General features: G+C 37.0%; 2 protein-coding genes across 2 annotated transcripts; both read left to right on the top strand.

Moving 5' to 3' along the window:
- The first annotated feature begins 8329 nt into the window (after nucleotides 1-8329).
- Nucleotides 8330-9346, top strand: LOC149926173 (uncharacterized). Its single transcript, XM_090161884.1, has one exon. It carries the CDS (start codon nucleotides 8330-8332, stop codon nucleotides 9344-9346), a length of 1017 nt encoding a protein of 338 aa, XP_090018010.1.
- Nucleotides 9347-18288: 8942 nt separating this feature from the next.
- LOC149926172 (uncharacterized) lies at nucleotides 18289-20121 on the top strand. The gene has a single exon (XM_090161883.1). The coding sequence runs from the start codon at nucleotides 18289-18291 to the stop codon at nucleotides 20119-20121; it is 1833 nt and encodes a 610-aa protein (XP_090018009.1).
- The last annotated feature ends 355 nt before the right edge of the window (nucleotides 20122-20476 follow it).

The raw sequence follows: 20476 nt of genomic DNA, 5'->3' as shown, positions 1-20476 counted from the left end.
TATATAACATTAATTATTTTCTTATTTTACATTTAAATTTATTTTATGGCCAAATATCGCCCAAACAAATCTATATCTCTCCGAATACCTCTAGTTTTGGGCGAGTTGGAGGCTTCTCTTATTATAGGCCTCTGCTTTCCCTATTGCTACAACGAAACACATTGACGCGTAAACAATTATACGTATTATAAGCGTTTCGGGCCTTGGCCTTCGAACGGAAACCCTTTCTCGGCATCTTGGATTAATTATGTACTGGATATATCACTAGAGGTTTTTCGCGTCGTATATTATTCGCAGCGAATCAAGCACCATCTATCGGTAAAACGTTGCAGCTCTACTCGTTTGGTGGTACAAACAAAATTTCCCCGCTTGTTATTCTCTCCCCCCGCTCTCACGTGGCGTCTACCGTGTTCGCCATGCTTTCTCGTGCGTGCCTTTACTTTAAGCCTACTTTCTTTATTGAACTAGACGTGTAATTTAAATATTTTAAAAAGTTTATAGAAACTACTATATCTGGGTAAGTTGGATGATTATATTTACGTAAATTTCTTTCCATCGTTTTAAGTTATTCAATATTTAGGTAAAATAAATATGAATTGTTGGAACACATACGATGAGTTAGGAATTCCAAACTCCCCAAAACCTAAAAGGAATCCCATTTCAAGTTCTGAAAGTGACTCTTTTGGTAAGGAATCATTGAATAACTTCTTGAACTAGGTAACAGCGAATTCATTATTTAGATGATGGAGAAACTGATGTCAGTGAAAGCTCGGGAGGCAAAAATTTATCGGAATCATCAGGTAAGAAGCTCCTGGCCCTACATTTACGATTACTTTAGAAACGAACCTCTTATTCATTAGATGAAAGTGATATTGGAAATAACCAGTACAACGCTCAAGATATTGCCATCGAAGTATTTAACATATCTACAGGTATATTTTAAAATATTCCAATTTGTTATTGAAAAACTTTATTTTTCTTTATTTAGATGAAAATTGCTCTAGTGAAGAGGAACAACTGAATAATGAGGAAATAAATACGTTTTTTTCAAGAAATTAGATCATCAAAATTAAAGAAAAAAATCGTTTGCCACTTGGTACATTAACAAAGTAAGTTTTAATGGATATATTTATCTTTCATTTTCAAATAGTATTCATGTAAAATTTTGTTTCCAGTATCTCAACAGCTAATAAAAAAGACAATTAAACCACCTCCAAAAAGACCTAAGAAATTGGTTCGTGTGTGAATGATTGAACGTAAGCACCCTAGTATTTGGTTCGATAATTTTCTTCTCTTAGTAACTGTTTAAACCTTTAGCTAGCGATTATGATAATCAATTTGGTGGAATCGTAATGGAATTACAATATTCAATCAAAAATTCGAAGTTGAATGTTTCGGAAAGCGCTAAAAAAGCTACAGAATGGATAATAAATCTCAATGTTAAAGATTTGAGTGAATTAAAAGGAGCAATTCGTCCAATTCTGACAGAAACAGTGGCGGACAAAGTGACAATCAAAATGAACAATTTAATTCGGAACCGTAAGAAAATAGATCAAATGCTTAATTCATTAAAGCACACAATAGTAAGTGAAAATTGTGGCAATAAATTTTAGTCCATATACTTAAATATGATCTATTGCAGGGATTCCAAAATTTGATAATCCGAGAAAGAGTGTTCGCAATGAGTACTATAATAAGGAGAGCCATAGAAGTTGGTTCCGCACCAAAAAATAATCTTCCAATTGATCTCAATGTACCAGTTGAGGAAGCACAAGGCATACTAATGTATGTAATCGGGGCTGTGTTGAGGTCAATTGGGAGGAAGTCTGACCTCGGTGTTGAAGTATCTAAAAGGCTAACCACCACTAGAGACAACATTACAAAAGAATTAAGTTCTTGGATTGATGCTCAAAACCGAGGTGGGTTATTTTACCCAACAAATGAAGCTTTTCAGTTTTTTGTAGAAATGTACCAAATAGTTTCGAAATATTATGGGAAAGTGCAAATAGAAAACAGAGTCACCAAATTAAAAACAGAACTTTTATCTAACGAGAGTATATTAGTCAAATGGAAGAGTTTTTTTTAAAATGAAGTCCTTGAAGAGGATAAGCTTAAATTGTTGAATCATTGCATCCAGAATTTTATTAATGCGATTGGCAATGGACATATTAAAAAATTAAAAGATTAATTTAAAACTAAGGCACGGCTAAAGGCTTTGAACTCAAAAGCCAATGCCAAAGACAGGCAACGAAAACAGTTGCAACAATTATCAATGGGTGGAACTAGTTACAAATAAAATAGGTCTATTAAACGTTTCCTTTATTTACTTACAAAAGTAATTCTGTAGAGTTAATTGAAGTATTTCCTGTTGCGCTATGACATGGAATTTTGTAATTTTTTAGCATCCACAGTGTTTCTCTATTATTACCAATTGTATCCACTGTGGGATTATCGTTCGATCCATTGGCAGCACGTTGTCTCGAGAACTTGAGTTCAAGAGGATCTTGATTAAAGTTCGCAGTTCAAATGAAACTTACACCTTTATTTAACAGGAATTTTATAATTCCAATCATGGCTTTGGCTGTAAACACAATTAAAATTAATCAAACTATTTAGGAATGAAGAAATTCAACCATACTTGTTTGTCTCAATCCTGATAAGGTTTCTTGGGACAACAACATTTTTTTCCGTTCTTCAGGGCTGTAATCTCCTGGTCGCTGCTTCACCTCCTGCTCCCACTCATCTAAATAACCCAAAAAGTCATCTTCGAGCCACTGAAAAAGTAAAGTAAATATAACTAACAATTTTTGTTTGTAAAACTAATCATTGGTACCTTTAGACGTGCATCGTTTAAAGTTTTAAATGGACTCTTGTTTGGCTTTCTGTCACGGTACTCTTCATTGAAGTTGGTTGTGTTAAATATGTCAAACCATTTGTCAAAAAGCCTAATGAATTTGACTGTTTCCCTAAAATTATCTTTTTCATCTTTAAATTCTGCATTAATAGCATTGGCCACTGACGAGCTCAACACTTGGGCAGCATACCGCACTTTCATCTTACTGTAAGAGTTCGGATTTATGTGGTCAATTGTTAGTCTATGAGCTTTCCTACAGTTCCCCGGAGCCATCATTTCTCTGTTGTAAAGTTGTTTGATGGGATACCACGTAATGTCTTGCCCATTTTTATACATCAGCCTAACCCGACAACCATCTTGGCTTGAAAATAAACAATTTCTGGTAGTTTTCAGCAAATGTGGTGGGTCAAATAAAAAGAAAATCGGTCTTTCTTCATCGAAGCTATATGGGTTGCTACAACAGTGAGGTATTTCATCCCTATTGTCCGTGTTCATGGTAAAAAACTTGCGATTTGTTGTCGCTTCATCTCCAATGATAGAAATAATTTTGAATCCTAGACATTCTTGTTTTTCTACTGCCTCCCAAATAATGGAATTTAAATCATCCCCCGATAAACTATTTGTGGCAAAATGTGCAAATGGATATTTGACATTACTAGTGGCACCTCTTAACATAAGCATCAGTACATGTGTTGCGACACTTTTATCTAAATACTTATCCGAAGAATTCATGTTGTTAATATTATTTCTAGCTTCGTTTAGGTATGTGTAGCCAATGATGTCACCAGTTGTTTTCTTATAAATTAACTCTTCTTTTAATTTTAGCTCATCCAAAAGGATGTTAAAATATTGTTGGTGTCCCTTTAGAGTTTCTGGCTTTATATCCTCTTTCATTTTGTTAAGAACCTCATCAGAAAACCCTAGACTTCGCTTGTCCTTTGGTGTATGGCGGAACAAAGTGCTATACGAAGGCAAACTCAATATTTTTGAGTCTGACAAACTTCGGTATGCGCTTGGGGATTTGTGGTACTGGTACAAGCACCACTTTATTACCAGCGGATGCCATCTACGACCATGTTTGTCAGACTTCTTGATAATTTTCAATTGAGTGCGAAGGAATAGCGCTGCAAAGGATTTGTCTTCATGTTTGGGTATAGTGCTCTCCAAAATTGATTGAATGCAAGTATCGTCCTCATCATCCAGCCTTTTTCCATCTGCAGCTATAAACTTAGCAGCTTTTTTTGGAGGCGTTTAAATTTCCTTCTGGACAGCATTTCTTTTATCTTTGAGGCTTTGATAAGCTCAATGAGCTCTTGTTTGGTTAAAGATTTATATATCTTCTTAGTTTGATTCGCATTTATTGCTTTAGTTTTCAAGGCATAACTTCGTAACTTAATACAAAATATGCAGGTTTTTTTGTACGATAACTTTTCTTCACGCATAACCCCTGAATCTAAGCAGAACTTTCCTCTACCTTTCACTTGTAACAATTTCACTAGCTCTTCTTCTGGAACTCCTTTACAGACTTTTAATTGGTCAAAGTTTAATATTACATCTCGTAATGCATCTTCACTAATAGCATTGGCCACTGACGAGCTCAACACTTGGGCAGCATACCGCACTTTCATCTTACTGTAAGAGTTCGGATTTATGTGGTCAATTGTTAGTCTATGAGCTTTCCTACAGTTCCCCGGAGCCATCATTTCTCTGTTGTAAAGTTGTTTGATGGGATACCACGTAATGTCTTGCCCATTTTTATACATCAGCCTAACCCAACAACCATCTTGACTTGAAAATAAACAATTTCTGGTAGTTTTCAGCAAATGTGGTGGGTCAAATAAAAAGAAAATCGGTCTTTCTTCATCGAAGCTATATGGATTGCTACAACAGTGAGGTATTTCATCCCTATTGTCCGTGTTCATGGTAAAAAACTTGCGATTTGTTGTCGCTTCATCTCCAATGATAGAAATAATTTTGAATCCTAGACATTCTTGTTTTTCTACTGCCTCCCAAATAATGGAATTTAAATCATCCCCCGATAAACTATTTGTGGCAAAATGTGCAAATGGATATTTGACATTACTAGTGGCACCTCTTAACATAAGCATCAGTACATGTGTTGCGACACTTTTATCTGAATACTTATCCGAAGAATTCATGTTGTTAATATTATTTCTAGCCTCGTTTAGGTATGTGTAGCCAATGATGTCACCAGTTGTTTTCTTATAAATTAACTCTTCTTTTAATTTTAGCTCATCCAAAAGGATGTTAAAATATTGTTGGTGTCCCTTTAGAGTTTCTGGCTTTAAATCCTCTTTCATTTTGTTAAGAACCTCATCAGAAAACCCTAGACTTCGCTTGTCCTTTGGTGTATGGCGGAACAAAGTGCTATACGAAGGCAAACTCAATATTTTTGAGTCTGACAAACTTCGGTATGCGCTTGGCGATTTGTGGTACTGGTACAAGCACAACTTTATTACCAGCGGATGCCATCTACGACCATGTTTGTCAGACTTCTTGATAATTTTCAATTGAGTGCGAAGGAATAGCGCTGCAAAGGATTTGTCTTCATGTTTGGGTATAGTGCTCTCCAAAATTGATTAAATGCAAGTATCGTCCTCATCATCCAGCCTTTTTCCATCTGCAGCTATAAACTTAGCAGCTTTTTTTTGGAGGCGTTTAATTTTCGTTCTGGACAGCATTTCTTTTATCTTTGAGGCTTTGATAAGCTCAATGAGCTCTTGTTTGGTTAAAGATTTATATATCTTCTTAGTTTGATTCGCATTTATTGCTTTAGTTTTCAAGGCATAACTTCGTAACTTAATACAAAATATGCAGGTTTTTTTGTACGATAACTTTTCTTCACGCATAACCCCTGAATCTAAGCAGAACTTTCCTCTACCTTTCACTTGTAACAATTTCACTAGCTCTTCTTCTGGAACTCCTTTACAGACTTTTAATTGGTCAAAGTTTAATATTACATCTCGTAATGCATCTTCACTACACACCTTCTCTGGCAAGATAATCAAATTGTGATCATTAAAATTTTGACCTAAAACTGATGCTGTCAATTTAAATTCATCATTTATTGTGATTGATATTTGGATTTTGTTCTTTTCTTTGTCGACTCTGAGCAGTTGTAGTCTTGTGTCATTTAATGTGGAAAACCAATTTGTTTCATTTTGTATTTTAAACCATTCTTCGTTATTGAAAAATTCTCTAAAATTGTTGACAAGAGACATGTTAATATTTTCTGTGTTTTCCAAATCTTCTTCAACGTCGTCTTCTTGAATTGCAGTTTCACTTCCTGAGGGATATAAATAAACATTTACTTATCTACTAAACAAGCGGTGCTAATGTTGTTAATTTTGCATTTTATAATTACCACTAGTTCATCCAGAGACTCTAGAGAGACAACATTTACAATTTCCATTTTTTCCAGAGCTGCTTTTTCTTCATTTACAGAATGAATTAATTGTGATGTAAATGTTACCTCAGGCTCAGAGCATATAGTTAGATTGTTTTCAGTTTCTTCAGTAGTCTCTTGGTGAGAAATTGCTGATATGTTCAGATCTTGATCTTGAAAAAATGAAGCTAACAATGCATCCTAAAAAAGAGAATATTTAAATGATTATCTTCATTTTCCCACTAGATTTCATTAAACGTTTTAAATCCACCTGAGATAGAGTTGAATTTACAATTTCCATTCTTTCAGGAGCAGCTTCTGTTTGTGTTACAGATTCAAATAACTCGGATGTAGACGTGATCCGCACCTCAGAATAAAATTTACAAGTATTTTCCAAATCTTCAGAATTCACTCTACGAAAATTTGGTGTTATTTGGTCTGACTCTTGAAAAGATGTAGGTGGAAGAGCGTGTTGGGATGTTGATGGAATGTCCTGCATAAAAATGAACGTTTAAGTAATTTACTTCTTTGACTAACTATATTTTATTTCAACCAACTTGTGAAAGAGTTAAAATAGTAGTTTATTTTCTAGTTCCTTGGGCTGTAGCTTTTGTTGGAATTTCTGGTTCTTCTTGATGAGAACTTACAGCTACGTTAACATTTTGTTCTTTACCACCAGTTGATATAACATTCTAGGATTGAAAATATTAGTTAATATAGCGATCAATACAATACAATTTTGTAAAGACTTAAGTGAATATGAACGGGATCTGGATGTTGGGTTGATGGGCCATTTTTACCAACGAAATGCTTAGAGCACAGATACGTGTCTTTTGTTATATTATCCATTTTAAAACCAGTTCTGATTTCTTTCAACCAATTGAACCACTTTTTAGAAATTTCAGGTTTCCTTTTTGTGTTTGGAAATGGTACAAATGTAACTCCTAACATATGGGGTTTGTGCTCATATCTTGAATCGCTGCTACATTTGGGATATACACAATGTTTTGTTCTACCCATTTTAAATCAATTTTCAAAACTAACTAAATTGTTCTAAATATAAGAATAGAAGTAAAATAAACTTCCCTTTAGAGACGTTGATATCGACTTCGAAAGCGTAATTTTCAAATCGTTTTATTTTCGAAATTTTCGCGCCTGCACCGATGAGCTATTTTCGTTTGTACCACCAAATCTCCCCCCTCGCTGTCATCCCGCCCGCGCGATAGCAAGATATTTTTCAATCCATTTTGATGATGATGTATTTGAAGTTACAACCAATAACGACCTAAGTAGCATTGGGACTGATGAGAAAATTACACTTGAATCCATCATTGCTAGAAGAGTACAACAACATTTTTTAGGTTTACGCGAAAAATGGTATAATTGAAGAAGTTCTAGATTCAAAACCGGACACGAAGACGGACAAGGCGTTCTACCTACCACATTACCCAGTAATAAAAGAAGATAGGACTACCTCAAGGGTCAGAATAGTTTTCGACGGATCAGCGTGCGAAAGGGACAAGTCATCGTTAAACGAATGCATCGAATCAGGACCTAACCGAAACCCTCCACTGTACGACACAGATATACAGCAGGCTTTCCTGCAAATCTCTATTGCTCCGAAGGAACGAAACTTCGTCCGATTTCTCTGGCCGGATTCAATAGAAAACCCAGACCGAGTGAAGGTTTGGCGCTTCACCCGAGTCCTGTTTGGATTAACCCGCAGCCCATATCTTTTGGCCACCACAATGAGGTTACACGCCCAGAGACACGAAGATCAATATCCAGAGACTTGTCAAAAATTAAAGGAAGAAATGTACGTAGACGATTTCATATCGGGGCCAAGGATGAGGATCATGCTAGAAAGATTATACACGAATCGAAAACTATCCTGAGGGACGCGGGAATGACGCTGAGAAAATTCCAGACAAGCTCATCGAGAATAATATGGAGCTCTCCCAAAACTTAGGAGAAGAAAGACGGTGTTCCAAAACCCGTTAAATAACAAGGTCTGAGGATTATCATCGAGCCCAAAGACAGATAGCTTTTCATTTGATGTCACTGGTTTAATGACATTTCTAGTTGAAATCGACAAAAACACGAAACGGAGCGTTCTCCGAGGAGCGGCGCGTATATTTGACCCTATCGGGTTTATTACGCCTTACACGATCACGGTGAAGATTCTTATGAAAGATATTTGGCGAGAAGAGAAGGATTGGGACGAGGAACTTCCCAATGAGATCACTAACAAATGGAAAAATTGGAGCTCCCAATTACCACAGTTACCGACTATTGAAGTACCCAGGTATTATTTCAATTCCACCGGAAATCAAAAAACCAGGGAAAAACAACTGCACATATTTTGTGACGCCAGCGAAATGGCATATGGAGCGGTAGCTTACCTAATATTTATCACGGAAAACGACGAAATAGGAACATCCTTCGTAACGTCCAAATCGAGAGTCGCACCTAGCAAGGTTATATCGCTTCCCAGATTGGAATTACTTGGAGCCTTAATCGGAGCTAGAATTAGCGTGAACCTAAGAGCGACATTGGGGATCGAGCCGGCGTACGTGTATTTTTGGACCGACTCTCTCGTGACGTATTTTTGGATAAGAGGACCAGCCCGAAACAGACTGCCCTTCGTGGCAAATAGAGTAGGCGAAATCCAACGATTGACCGAACCTCAGAACTGGCATCATTGCCGTGGAATCGACAACCCAGCCGATCCTTTAACTAGAGGTTTGACGATAACGGATTTAAAACACAAGAAAGATTGGTTTGAAGGACCAAGCTGGTTACGTATTTCGCAAGATGAATGGCCTAAGACCAAATCAAAATCAAAGGAAGAGGTTCAAGATCTAATCGACTCTGAAACTGAAACCAAAGCCAAGGAAACAGCGGTCAATACCTGTACGGAGAAAGACAACCGGGAGGCTCTACAGAAGCTGGAAAACTACAGCGATATAAGGAATATTTACCGGGTCACCGCTATAGTAAAAAGAGTTCTAAACAATCTTACTTTAAAGGAAAGGAACGCTGGACCAATATCCGCCGAGGAATTGACGAACGCCGAAAATAATTAAAACGGTACAAGCCGAAATATTTTCCGAAGACATTAGTCAATTAAAAAATAAAATTCGCACCAAAAACGCATCTGTTGCCGAATTGGATCCATTTCTCGATGCAGACTTGTAGAAGATGGAAGACCCAACACTGCGTTCCTAAAACAGCGCCTTTACCCAAAGACCGACTAACGGAAACTAAGCCGTTTGACATAATAGGACTTGATATGGCAGGTCCAATATACGTTTACGAAGGAAAGCAAACCTTAAAGAGTTACATTCTTTTGCTCACTTGCGCTACCATCCGAGCAGTTCATCTAGAACTGGTCTCTAATCAGACAACAGAGTATTTCCTGCTAGTATATTTAGACGCCAAGCGTTATATATTCTGATAACGCAACCATCTTCAAGCGCGCGCAAAAGGAATTGGCCACCATTTGGAGAAATATGAATTCCAAAAGTTAAAAGCATTTTTTGCCAATTTAAGAATGCAGTGGAAGAACATCGCGGAAAGGAGCCCCTGGTGGGGGTCTTCTACGAGAATTTTGAATTTCGAAGAAGTAACCACCATACTCACTGAAGTTGAAGCCGTATTAAATTCCCGGCCACTCACGTATCCCAATTCCCAACCACATGACCCCTCTCCACTTACACCTAGTCATTTCTTAATTGGCTTGAGAATCACGAGCCTACCACCCTTCCATACCAGCAGAAGCGTCCATAGCGTTCCGAGGGCAGACCAATTCCGAAGGAGGTTGACGTATCAACAGCGATTGGTTGACAGTTACTGGAAACGTTGGAGAGAGGAGTACATCCTGCAGCTGAAGTCGGCACATACGCTACAATCACCGTCACCTGGCCGTCGGATCACCGTTGGAGATGTAGTGTTTTTAGATGACGAGAACTTACCACGTCACAAATGGAAGTTAGCGAGGGTGCATAAGCTTCACCCAGGAAAAGGAGAAACGGAATTTCGCTCGTGTGATCTAAATTTATTGTCTGGAAAAATCGTACGTCGATAATTAAATCAAGTGTGCCCTCTAGAATTATCAGATTAAGGAATTGTTATGATGAACTATTCGTTCATGGCGGGGAATCTGTTATGAATAGAGTTATTTTTTTGAATATTTGTGTAACTATATGGCGATACTGCACCAGTAAAAATTTGCGAAGAATTCGGACACTGTCCAAGGGGGTTAAAGAGGAATAAAAAACGCGCAATGGGAAAAACCAGTTTGTAAGGGCTTGGCCCGAAAAAGAACAGTTCCTTGTAAGAAAAGGAGAGAAGGAGGACGTGCCAACGAATCATGTATATGTATTCCAAATAAAACCAAGTCCAATTTCATTATTTTAGTCGTATTAATTTAAATAGTTTAAATTTAACGCTCTCCCTGCAGAACTGTGAGCTATTCTCCACAATGGGTCTCAAAGTGCTTCGTTTCAGAGATATGGGCTCCAAAAAAAACTAACCCAACAACCGGACACTAATGTTTCCCATTCTGTGTTCGTTAAAGATAACTTTCGAAGCTCTTTGTCAGTCTGCCTCATTGACTGCAACGACTATACGCACGAAAAGTACTTAAGACTGAGCTATGCATTAGGTGTAAAACGTTCAAATATCAAGTATTAAAAAAACTTGTTTTAAATACATTGCTCGCGAGAGCATCGCGAAGGTGGAGTTCCACCGTGTTTTCACGTCTAGAACCACTTTAACATCGTTGATACCAAACGACAAATTGAGTTGCGATAGTTGGTTCTCACGCAGGCCGGATAATCGTAGTTTGGTTACAAGCGTTCTGATCTGAAACGGTTATTGACACCAAAACGTATACTTTTTCGATACGAAATATGTGATAGCAAAAGCGACATAAGACCCAAAAGTGGGTCAGTCCTACCTTTCCGCCTATTAATTTTTTTAGGAAGAGCTTGTCGTGCAATAGACTATATAGCCTACTATGTGGTAATGTACTAGCAAGTGCTCTTTGGTGTATGCAATTGGCGCGAATTTATAAAAAAAAATTAATAGGCCGACATAGATTCAAAATCAACCAATAGAAAGTCTTAGAATAAAAAGTAGTTTTTTTCTTCAACCATGCTTCAACAGAAGATTTCAGCTTGGATTTTATTCAAATATTGACGGCTAGAAATCATGGATAAATCAAATGAAAAATCTATGCAATGTAATTTGTATGTTAGTAACATTGTTAAGAAAAGGAGTATTCATATTCAAACAGTTGCAGAGAAAAAAAAGAATGTGTATACCCAAACGTTAAAGGAAAGAATTTCGAAGTACGATGTGACAAATTTATCCTTTAAGCCTATGTATGCTTCGCGAGGCTTTTGTACAGACGGAGAGTCGGCTTGATTGTAAAATTAACGCGTTAGCTCAAACTGAAATCAACGCTGAAAATAAAATGATCCAAACGGATGAGAATGAAGTATTTGAGTTGTTTCCTAATGAACTTGGAAGTTCTATCTACAAACTTATTCGGCAATTTAAATCGTTGACTTGCACAGAAAAACAGGTCAGTTGCTTTTTTCATGTAGCCGTTTCTTTTGGAAACTGCTAATTATTGTATGGTTCTTTTTCAGTCTCATCTAGAAATATCACGAAAAGGGTTGTACGAAGAACTTTTCAATTCAGACTCGTGTAAATTTATACTGACGAACACCGGCATTATGAAGCTGTGGTCTATTTTTAAAGGAGTAGTAAATCAAGAAAGTGTTGTTATTGAGGGTGAATTCCAAACTGATCGAATAACAGGAATACTTAAAGATTTTGCCAGTGAAAAATTTGTTTTCTGTCAAGGACTAGGGTCTGATGCTAATTACATTTTAGCCAAGCTTGCTAATAATCCTAAACAATTGATTATCCACAAGTATCCAGTAAAATACTACACCTCAACCAAATGTGAAATTTTTTAAAAAAAAGCCGTGAATGTTAGTGCGGAGAAGAGCAATATCTGTAAAAACTGTAAAGGGTTAATGAGGTATTTACGTGTGTGTCTCAAACGAAGAACAATAGCAGTATCATCTCCAGTTAGGAAGCGAAAAGCTGATCCATCTTCAACCGTTCCAACACAATATTTATCTCCGTTCAGTGTTTTGAGAAAGAAACGTTTAACTAAATACAGGCAGAAAAATATGAAACATAAAATTGACAAACTCCAACAGAAGTTAGAATCCCTGAAAATGCATTTGAGTAATGAGCAGCATAAGGAAATGAAAAGCGTAACATCAATAATCCAAAACAGATTTTTAGAAAATGTTGACACTGTTTTGAAGGTAGAAAACTCTGGTCAGGATGAAACTGTTAAAGAAAAGCGTAAACGTCTCCGGGAAGCTTGGGATGAAGATTGTTCAACATATTTAGGAAATGAGGCCAGGGAATTTGCCGAAGACCAAGCCAATAATAGTAAATATAATCTATACCATAAGTAAGATAATAAACATAATTATGGCACTCCTTATTCATAGCCATGATGCCGCAGACCCCTCAAGGGCTTTGAGATTACGGGGGACCCAACCATTTCCATGTTCTTTGGGGGGTCAATAAATTATATTAATTATATTTGTCAGGAGATAATGCAAACGGGGGGGGGACACCTGTTGCTACGTCACCAGGATCCTTTAACGAATGGTCTTTGCTTTGAACCTTGGGGTTTTTCATGTAACCTGTTTGTAGTTTTCCCGCCGTTTGGAAAATCTAAACGTGCTACTTGACGATATCTATACTGACACCATAACGATACAAAAACATTATTTCACTAACCCAAAAAAAATATATTATAAGATATATTTTAGAAATAATCTAATATTTTAATTTATCTTAAAATTTAAAAAAATTGTAAGATTCAATAGAGGGCGTACCAAAGTGTATTGGGGAAACTAGTGTAAATCTAGTCTCAAGACTCGCATAGGAAAATGTATTAGTTTCAATACTGACCGTTAGATGTGCGCTAAAATACAGGTTTAGCTATTTTCCCCTCACCCCCATCAGTGGCAGACTACGCTGGTTACAAACGGGTTACACGCTGTTATATGGCAGAGATAAGTGCGAAGACCTTCCTTCATACTGTGTCATACTTATGTTTATCATGTTACGAATGTTTCCTACATAACTTGAAACATGAACTTACTAGCCACATTTTTGCAGCTACTGGGAGTAAGAAAAACCGTTGGAGCATTATAACTTACAGAATAGGTAATTTAAAATGGAAAGGAAATATTTTAATTCTAAAATGAGTAATAAATTTTTTCCCTTAGCTTTAGCTATAGCATGTCGAAGTCACGCAGCATATGAAGCGTTGCGAAGCTTCAAAATTTTGCAGCTACCATCTTGGCGTTCTATTCAAAGGAAGACACAAAAAAACCTTGATGAATCCGGAGTGAACTTTGATAAGATAAAAGAACAAAAGCGATGCTATGATTTATTTGTAGAAGAACAATTGAAACGTGGATATGCAAAGTCAAATAGAGATGGCATTCTAGTATTTGATGAGGTCAAAGTAGCTGCGAAGATTGCCTGGAACAGAAAAAACCACAAGTTTGCGGGGCTTGCCATGCCAATACAAGATTATTTTTACTTGGAAGATCTCTATGATGAAATCGACTCTGAAAAATATATTTCTAAAGCAAATTATATGTTGCAGTTCCTCTGGCGAGATCTTTCTTCGAACTATGATATTATTGGCCCATATTTCTGTTTCATCAACAGCTGATTCTTATTTTACTTTTAATTGCTTGTTTCAAGTACTTCAAGCCTTCCACTTTTGCGGTTTTAATGTTTCGGCAATCATTTGTGATGGGGTTAGTGCAAATTTAGCACTCATAAAACAAGTAGTGGAATTGAACGGAACCTTTCCTTACACGAAGAAAGGTGATGAGATAGATGTGGAAATAAATCCAGTTTTTGCCAATCCATACAGAAGTGGGAGAAATATATATTTTATTATCTGCCCATCCCATCAGGTTTGAAATATTACCTAGTAATCAGGGGTGTAGCGAAGAGCTGTTTGGGGAAGCGGGAGGCGAACTCTTGGGAACTCCAGCCAAGGCTTAAGCTTTTGTAAACACTTCTTGATTTTTCCAACTAAAATAAAAAAATTTCAACTATGGAAAAGTTGGTGAAGTCTGACGCCCCCCCTCCCCCTCAATAGCTTCGCTTTACCTATAATGAAACTTAACTTAATTTTTGTCATGACAGCTAAAGAACATGATCAACGCATTATGGTCATCTTTCACTGAAAGATCAAAAAACTTCACAATAAAAGGTGTAGAGTTCGGATGGCAACAAATCATTGACTTGAAGCTGCGGGAAGATGAACTTCGTAAGCTGCGAGTACCTCGACTTGTACCAAAGCTTCTTCAAAGCTATGTAAAAAGGGATGAGTGGACGAAATTAAACGTAAAACCGGCAAGAATAATGCAGGTATTTAATTGAAGTTACATTAAAAAAATAAATATTAAGTTAAACGGTTTAATTGTGGCAAAACGACGTGTTATCAGCCATTTATGAGTATGCACATCCAGTATCTGGCGTTCAACCAAATGATTACAATTCGACTATGGCAACTTACAATTACTTAAAAGCTTGCCAATTACTTTTTGAAGATGGGATGTTGTCAAAAACACCCATTAAAGATCCAACAGACATATCGATCAAAACTTAAGGAAGGGTTGAATTTTTTTTCTGATTGGCTAAAAAACATCCTGAGTAAGAAATAACTTGAAAAATTCTTACAACATTTATTTTTTTTTATTTAACATACTTTTACTTACATTATTAGACAATGATCCAGAATTCAATCTGAGCAACGCTACTCAAAAACTCTTTATATCTTGGCAGGTATGTGATGACAAACCACATTTGTCAAATGGCTTGTTTACTAACATTTAGTTTCTGTATAGACTTGGGGTTTATTGAGAATAATGGTATTCGGAATGAAAGGCCTTGCAGAGGAGTATTTAAATGTACATGGAAAATATTACTATTTTTGCCCACTCAGAATCAATGGAAGCTCTGTAGAAACCCTTTTTTCCCAAATCAAACATAATGCTGGTGGAAAAGTCACAAGCCTTAATTTCAGCACTGCTAGAAAGAATATTATCACCAGAGTGGATACCAAAGGCCATCAAAGTGGTAAAGGGTACCGAGACACTATGTTATACGTGAGAGATTCATTTGCAGAGAAATTTGGCAAAAAATGAAATTGTAATTTGAAACCTTAACTTCATTTATTTACATAAATTGCACAAAGAGACACGAAATTAGTTTTTCTTTTAACAATGTAATATTATCATAGTCTTAATTTTTAACTATCAATAAAATAGGAACCAATAATCATTAAAATAGGAACCATAAAATCAGGTAAGTTTTCACACGAATGAACTAGCATTAACTGAGAATATGTAGATGGAACTATACCCTCCACCCCCAGAACCATCCCTTGAGTAGGGCGAGCGGGGCAGTGGCCCAGGGTGCCAAAGTTTTAGGGGCGCGAAATCAAAGATTTTCATTTAAATTGGATATTGAAAAATTAAAAATTTCTATCTAAGGTTCTGGGGGCGCCATTTTGTTTTGTTTTTTTGCCCAGGGCGCCATTTGGGCTAGGTACGGCTCTGTCCACCCCCATCACGCATACCCATGTACGACACTGACCCTTACCCTACAAAGAAAAAAAATTGCCACTGGCACATAATGCTAGCTGAGATACCATCTTCATATTCTAAGCAAACGTTAATTCATTTTTGGTATTTAAAATATCAAATTAATCACAGTCAAATCCTTTGAGGTGTTGAGGACGATTTCTTACACGTTTTATATATGTACCTTCTGACTTACCACTGTTATCACTATTTTCTATACAAATACGCTTACAAACTACTTCTCTCCTTTTTTTGGTGTTGCTTGTTGCTTTACAATTAAACTTTGACTAGTAATATTCATTTATGAATCATGTAAGGGTTCCTTCCTTTTTTTGGCATTTTTGTTGACAAGTGACTTTTTATCTTCAGCCTTGCGTTTCTTATTAGTGGCATTTGAAGTGCCTTTAGAAATCACATACAGTTCATCTCTAAGCCCACTACATCCTTTACTGTTAATATTTTTTTCTTCCTTCTCTCTTTCATCATGCGCAGTAACAAATTCATTAGTACATGCGTGAATAAACTTGCGTTGTATTTCTTTGATAAAAATTTGTGATTGTTCTTTTGAGATTAAACCCTCTGTACCAATCAAGAAAAGTTTTTCCAATTCTTCTTTTTGGCAATCCACTTTATCTCTCACAGCCTATTAAAAAAAAATAAAATTATCCATTGGCTCAAGAACTAAACTAGTGATAAATATCACAATCTTGTAAAATTGTATGGCCATGTGTTTTTACACCAGAATCATTTAAAACTGAATTGCACAAGTAACTTAGTTCAGCAAAATACGGATTTAGGACACTTTTTGGGATAAAGAGGCCTCCTCTATCCCTCAGTTTAATGCCGGAAAAATCAATGTCTAATTTCTCATCTGCATTTCGTCTTAACTTCATCACTGACGTATAGAGAGTATCGGCTTGATCAATTTGGTTTTGAGATAATCCGTTGTATTTTCCATAATTACTACGCCTTTTAGAGACACGCCACACCTCACCCATACAACCACCTCCAATCGTTAATAATGAACGGGCATATAACTCGGAGTCATATTAAATAAAAAAGTAAACAAACATTCAATACGTACAACAATGTAGATGAAATTGAAAACAAAAAAATACCTAATCAACGTTCTCTCCTTGGCTTGAGCCAGCTGCATTTTGGTTTTTGTTTAGAGCTTCACTCTGCCTTGACAAACAAAAAAAACTCAGTACCCCTTCTCCATATATTTGTGGTAACCACAAAAAATCATCTTCATTAGCAGTAAAATTTAGAACTTTCTCCTCTGAAATACAGCGTAAGATTGGTACGTATTGATTGAAGGCCTCATTCCGAATATATCGGAGCCACTGTATTTTAGTTCTTATGCTTTGAGACCTTGTGTCTTCCAAACTTTTTTTTTTGGCATTATTGATATTATAAATTCTTCTAAAAACAGAAATAAAGTTTTCTAATATTGCACTTAGGTGATGTTAAAAATGTAAATTCCGCGTTTTTTTTAATTAGGTGTAGAAATTAGTGTAAAATATTCGTGTATATTGTAAAATTAATTTGTGTAAGTTGTATTTTGTTTTTATCAAGTGTGTAAATTTACTGTGATTAATTATTTAAAAAACATTGTATCTCATTTCCGGCTTAAGTATTTTCTTGTATTTTTAAACTCTTTTCTTTGCATTGTGTATATTTTTGAAGTGATTGTAGAATATTTAGCCGAAAAAACCCCGATACCTGCATGGAAAACCCTCCCTCGACGCCTTGGAAAGTTTTGGAAATTCCACGAGCCAGTGCCCACTTGTATTCGGCGCCGGACTGGAGGGCCGGATATTGGCCGACGTGACGTAGAAAAACTTTCCAACGGCTAAAGGGGAGGCTTAAGGTCAATAACAAAAACCAGAATGGACCCAAAAAAAGACAGAACCGAATTTGGAATGGGAATAGTAAGGTCGCAAAATCTAGCGAAAATATTGTAGTCAGCCAGTTGCTGAAACAATAGATTATAATAAGGCTTCAATAAAATACAGTTGGAAGCGAATGCTGTAGTTTCTCATTTCATCTAAAGTAAAAACAATTTAAATAGTCGCGAAATTTAATCCCGCAAATCTGAATACAGTTTCAGTCCGGTCTTCAGGTTTAAAATAGCTCTCAGCTAAAGAACCAATTAAGGAAATAAAACAATATCGCCTTAGATAATTTCTTCATGGTGCTACGAAATCCGGGATAATCCGCAGCCATCAACGCGACTGGGATCCGCTTCAAAATGCCGGACCCAACGGACGACTCTACCAACTTGACGAAAAGAGCTACCATAACAGCGTTAAATGCCGCCAAATCCGCAGGTACTACAGAAGTACCACCGGGCGAAAAATCATCCTAGTCAGAGGACCAGGTGTCCCTCGCAAACTCATCGGGAGCGCCTTTCGGCAAAATCATCGGCTGGAACCAAGGAGCAGAAACTCGCTCGAGCCGCCCAGAGGAGCGCCAGGAACGCCGCCAATCGAGTAATGGGCGCGATAAAGGTCCTACTCAAGGACACATCTATAAACGTGGAGGATCTCGACGATACCCTTACCATTCTCAACCAGAAAGAGGAAGATTTGATTCTACAGGACGCGAAGCTTCTTAACCTCATCGACGACGAAGAAGAGGCCGAGTCTGACGAAACCATCGCCTTCAGGGAAAACATCGCCACGTTCAAACTCAAAACCACGAGAACCCTCAACAAAATCTTAGGCATCGGCAGGAATACGTCAATGTTTTCGGGCTCCAGTCAAGGAGAATTGGCCGCCAGCAGCAGAATCAGCGTCATCCAAACCACCGCCCCGCGACCTCAACCGAAGCTACCGGAAATCCAAATCCCGACCTTCTCCGGAGACCGTGTCAAGTGGAACAGCTTCTGGAGCAGATTCACCGCGGTGATTGACAAGCAGATCTTCTCAAAAGTAGAAAAATTTATTTATCTTCTTGGTTATTTAAAAGGCGAGGCGCTTAATGCCGTTGTAGGGTTTGACGAAGTTGATGAGTCTTACGATCAGGCTATAGAAATACTTAAACAGAGGTATAAACGTGATGACCTCGTAATACAATCCCATATCGATAAAATAAGGGAATTAGAGCCTGTGTCTGATCTTAGCGACATAAAATCACTTCGTAATCTCCTAGACACGTACGACATTAGTATCAGAAGTATGAAAGGTTTAGGGGTAGACATGAAAGAAAAGGCCGAATTAATATGCCCACCTATGTTAGGAGGTTTGCCAAAGGAAATTAGGATCGAATTTTGCCTAAAACACAAAAATGGGTCAAATTGGGACGCGGAAGATTTGATTGAATTTATAAGGGAGCAGGTTGAGTGTAGAGAAATGTCGGAAATGCTAAGCGGGGGTACAAAAAAGAAAGTTGATAAATCAGGAAAGTCTGATAAATTTCAGGACAAGTCAAAATTTAAAAATTGGTCCGATTATAATCCCCATAAATCGTCCACTTCCCAGTTTGCCGCCGGAGTAACTCCAAAAGAGCCCGATCGCATTTATTGCTTATTTTGTAAAAACTCTTGTCATAAGCTCCTAGATTGCGATAGGTATACCCTAGAGGAAAAGAGAGCCATGGTGAGGGATAGCGAGAGGTGTTTCATCTGTCTTCGCTTGGGTCATGGCGCGGGTCATTGCAGGTCCAAATTTAGAAATAGTACAGCGTGTAAAAAACGACACAATTACGCCACGTGCGAAGAAAACCCCGCCCATAAAAAGGCGGAATACCAGGTAGAAACCGTTACCATGGCAATGGCACCGATAAAAACTCCTAGCGAAAATATTTTACTCCAAAGGGCCGTAGCTGTGGCCAAAAATCCCGCGCAACCAAAACACTCCCAAATTGCCACGTGCTTTTTAGATGGGGGGAGTCAAGGTAGCTTTATTAAAGAAGAGTTAGCGAAAAAATTAAAACTTCCCATTGTAAGCGATTTAGACCTTGACGTGTTTAGTTTTGGGAATAAGGACCCCCACCAAGAGAAACGTAAAAGGGTAAAGGTGACACTTGAAAACAGGGAAAACCCCTGCGAAACCGTAGAAATTGTAGCTATTGTTCAAAAATTTCTTACTTATGATTTTACAAAATCGAGTGACGTTAAAATTAGGGAAGGCAAAAGTAATTGAAAAATCCCATTCCCGATAACTTTTAATTTATATGTTTGCGGATAATAATTAATACACCATTAAATTCAGCGTAAAAAATGCTACCAATAAATCGAATAAAAATCGAAATATAATAGGGGGGGGCTATTTTTCACATTGGCCCAAACTTCAGTAACATTTACTTTGTTATTCAAAGATTCACTTTACAACTATACTAAAAATATATCTATTTAATATCAAGAATAATTATCAACAACATTATTTTAAAGATGTAGGTAAATAATTACCTAATTTAAAATATTTGAATTATTGGTTTTATAAAAAATACTATTCATAATTACGCATTACCGTGATAAGGTGTTGACCACATCTGCCG

Source organism: Leiobunum rupestre, chromosome 10 (assembly GCF_980474605.1).
Source record: "Leiobunum rupestre chromosome 10, qqLeiRupe1.1.hap1, whole genome shotgun sequence".
Classification (NCBI taxonomy): domain Eukaryota; kingdom Metazoa; phylum Arthropoda; class Arachnida; order Opiliones; family Sclerosomatidae; genus Leiobunum; species Leiobunum rupestre.
The sequence above is the reverse complement of the archived record's forward strand: the minus strand, read 5'-3'. Positions and strand labels throughout refer to the sequence as shown.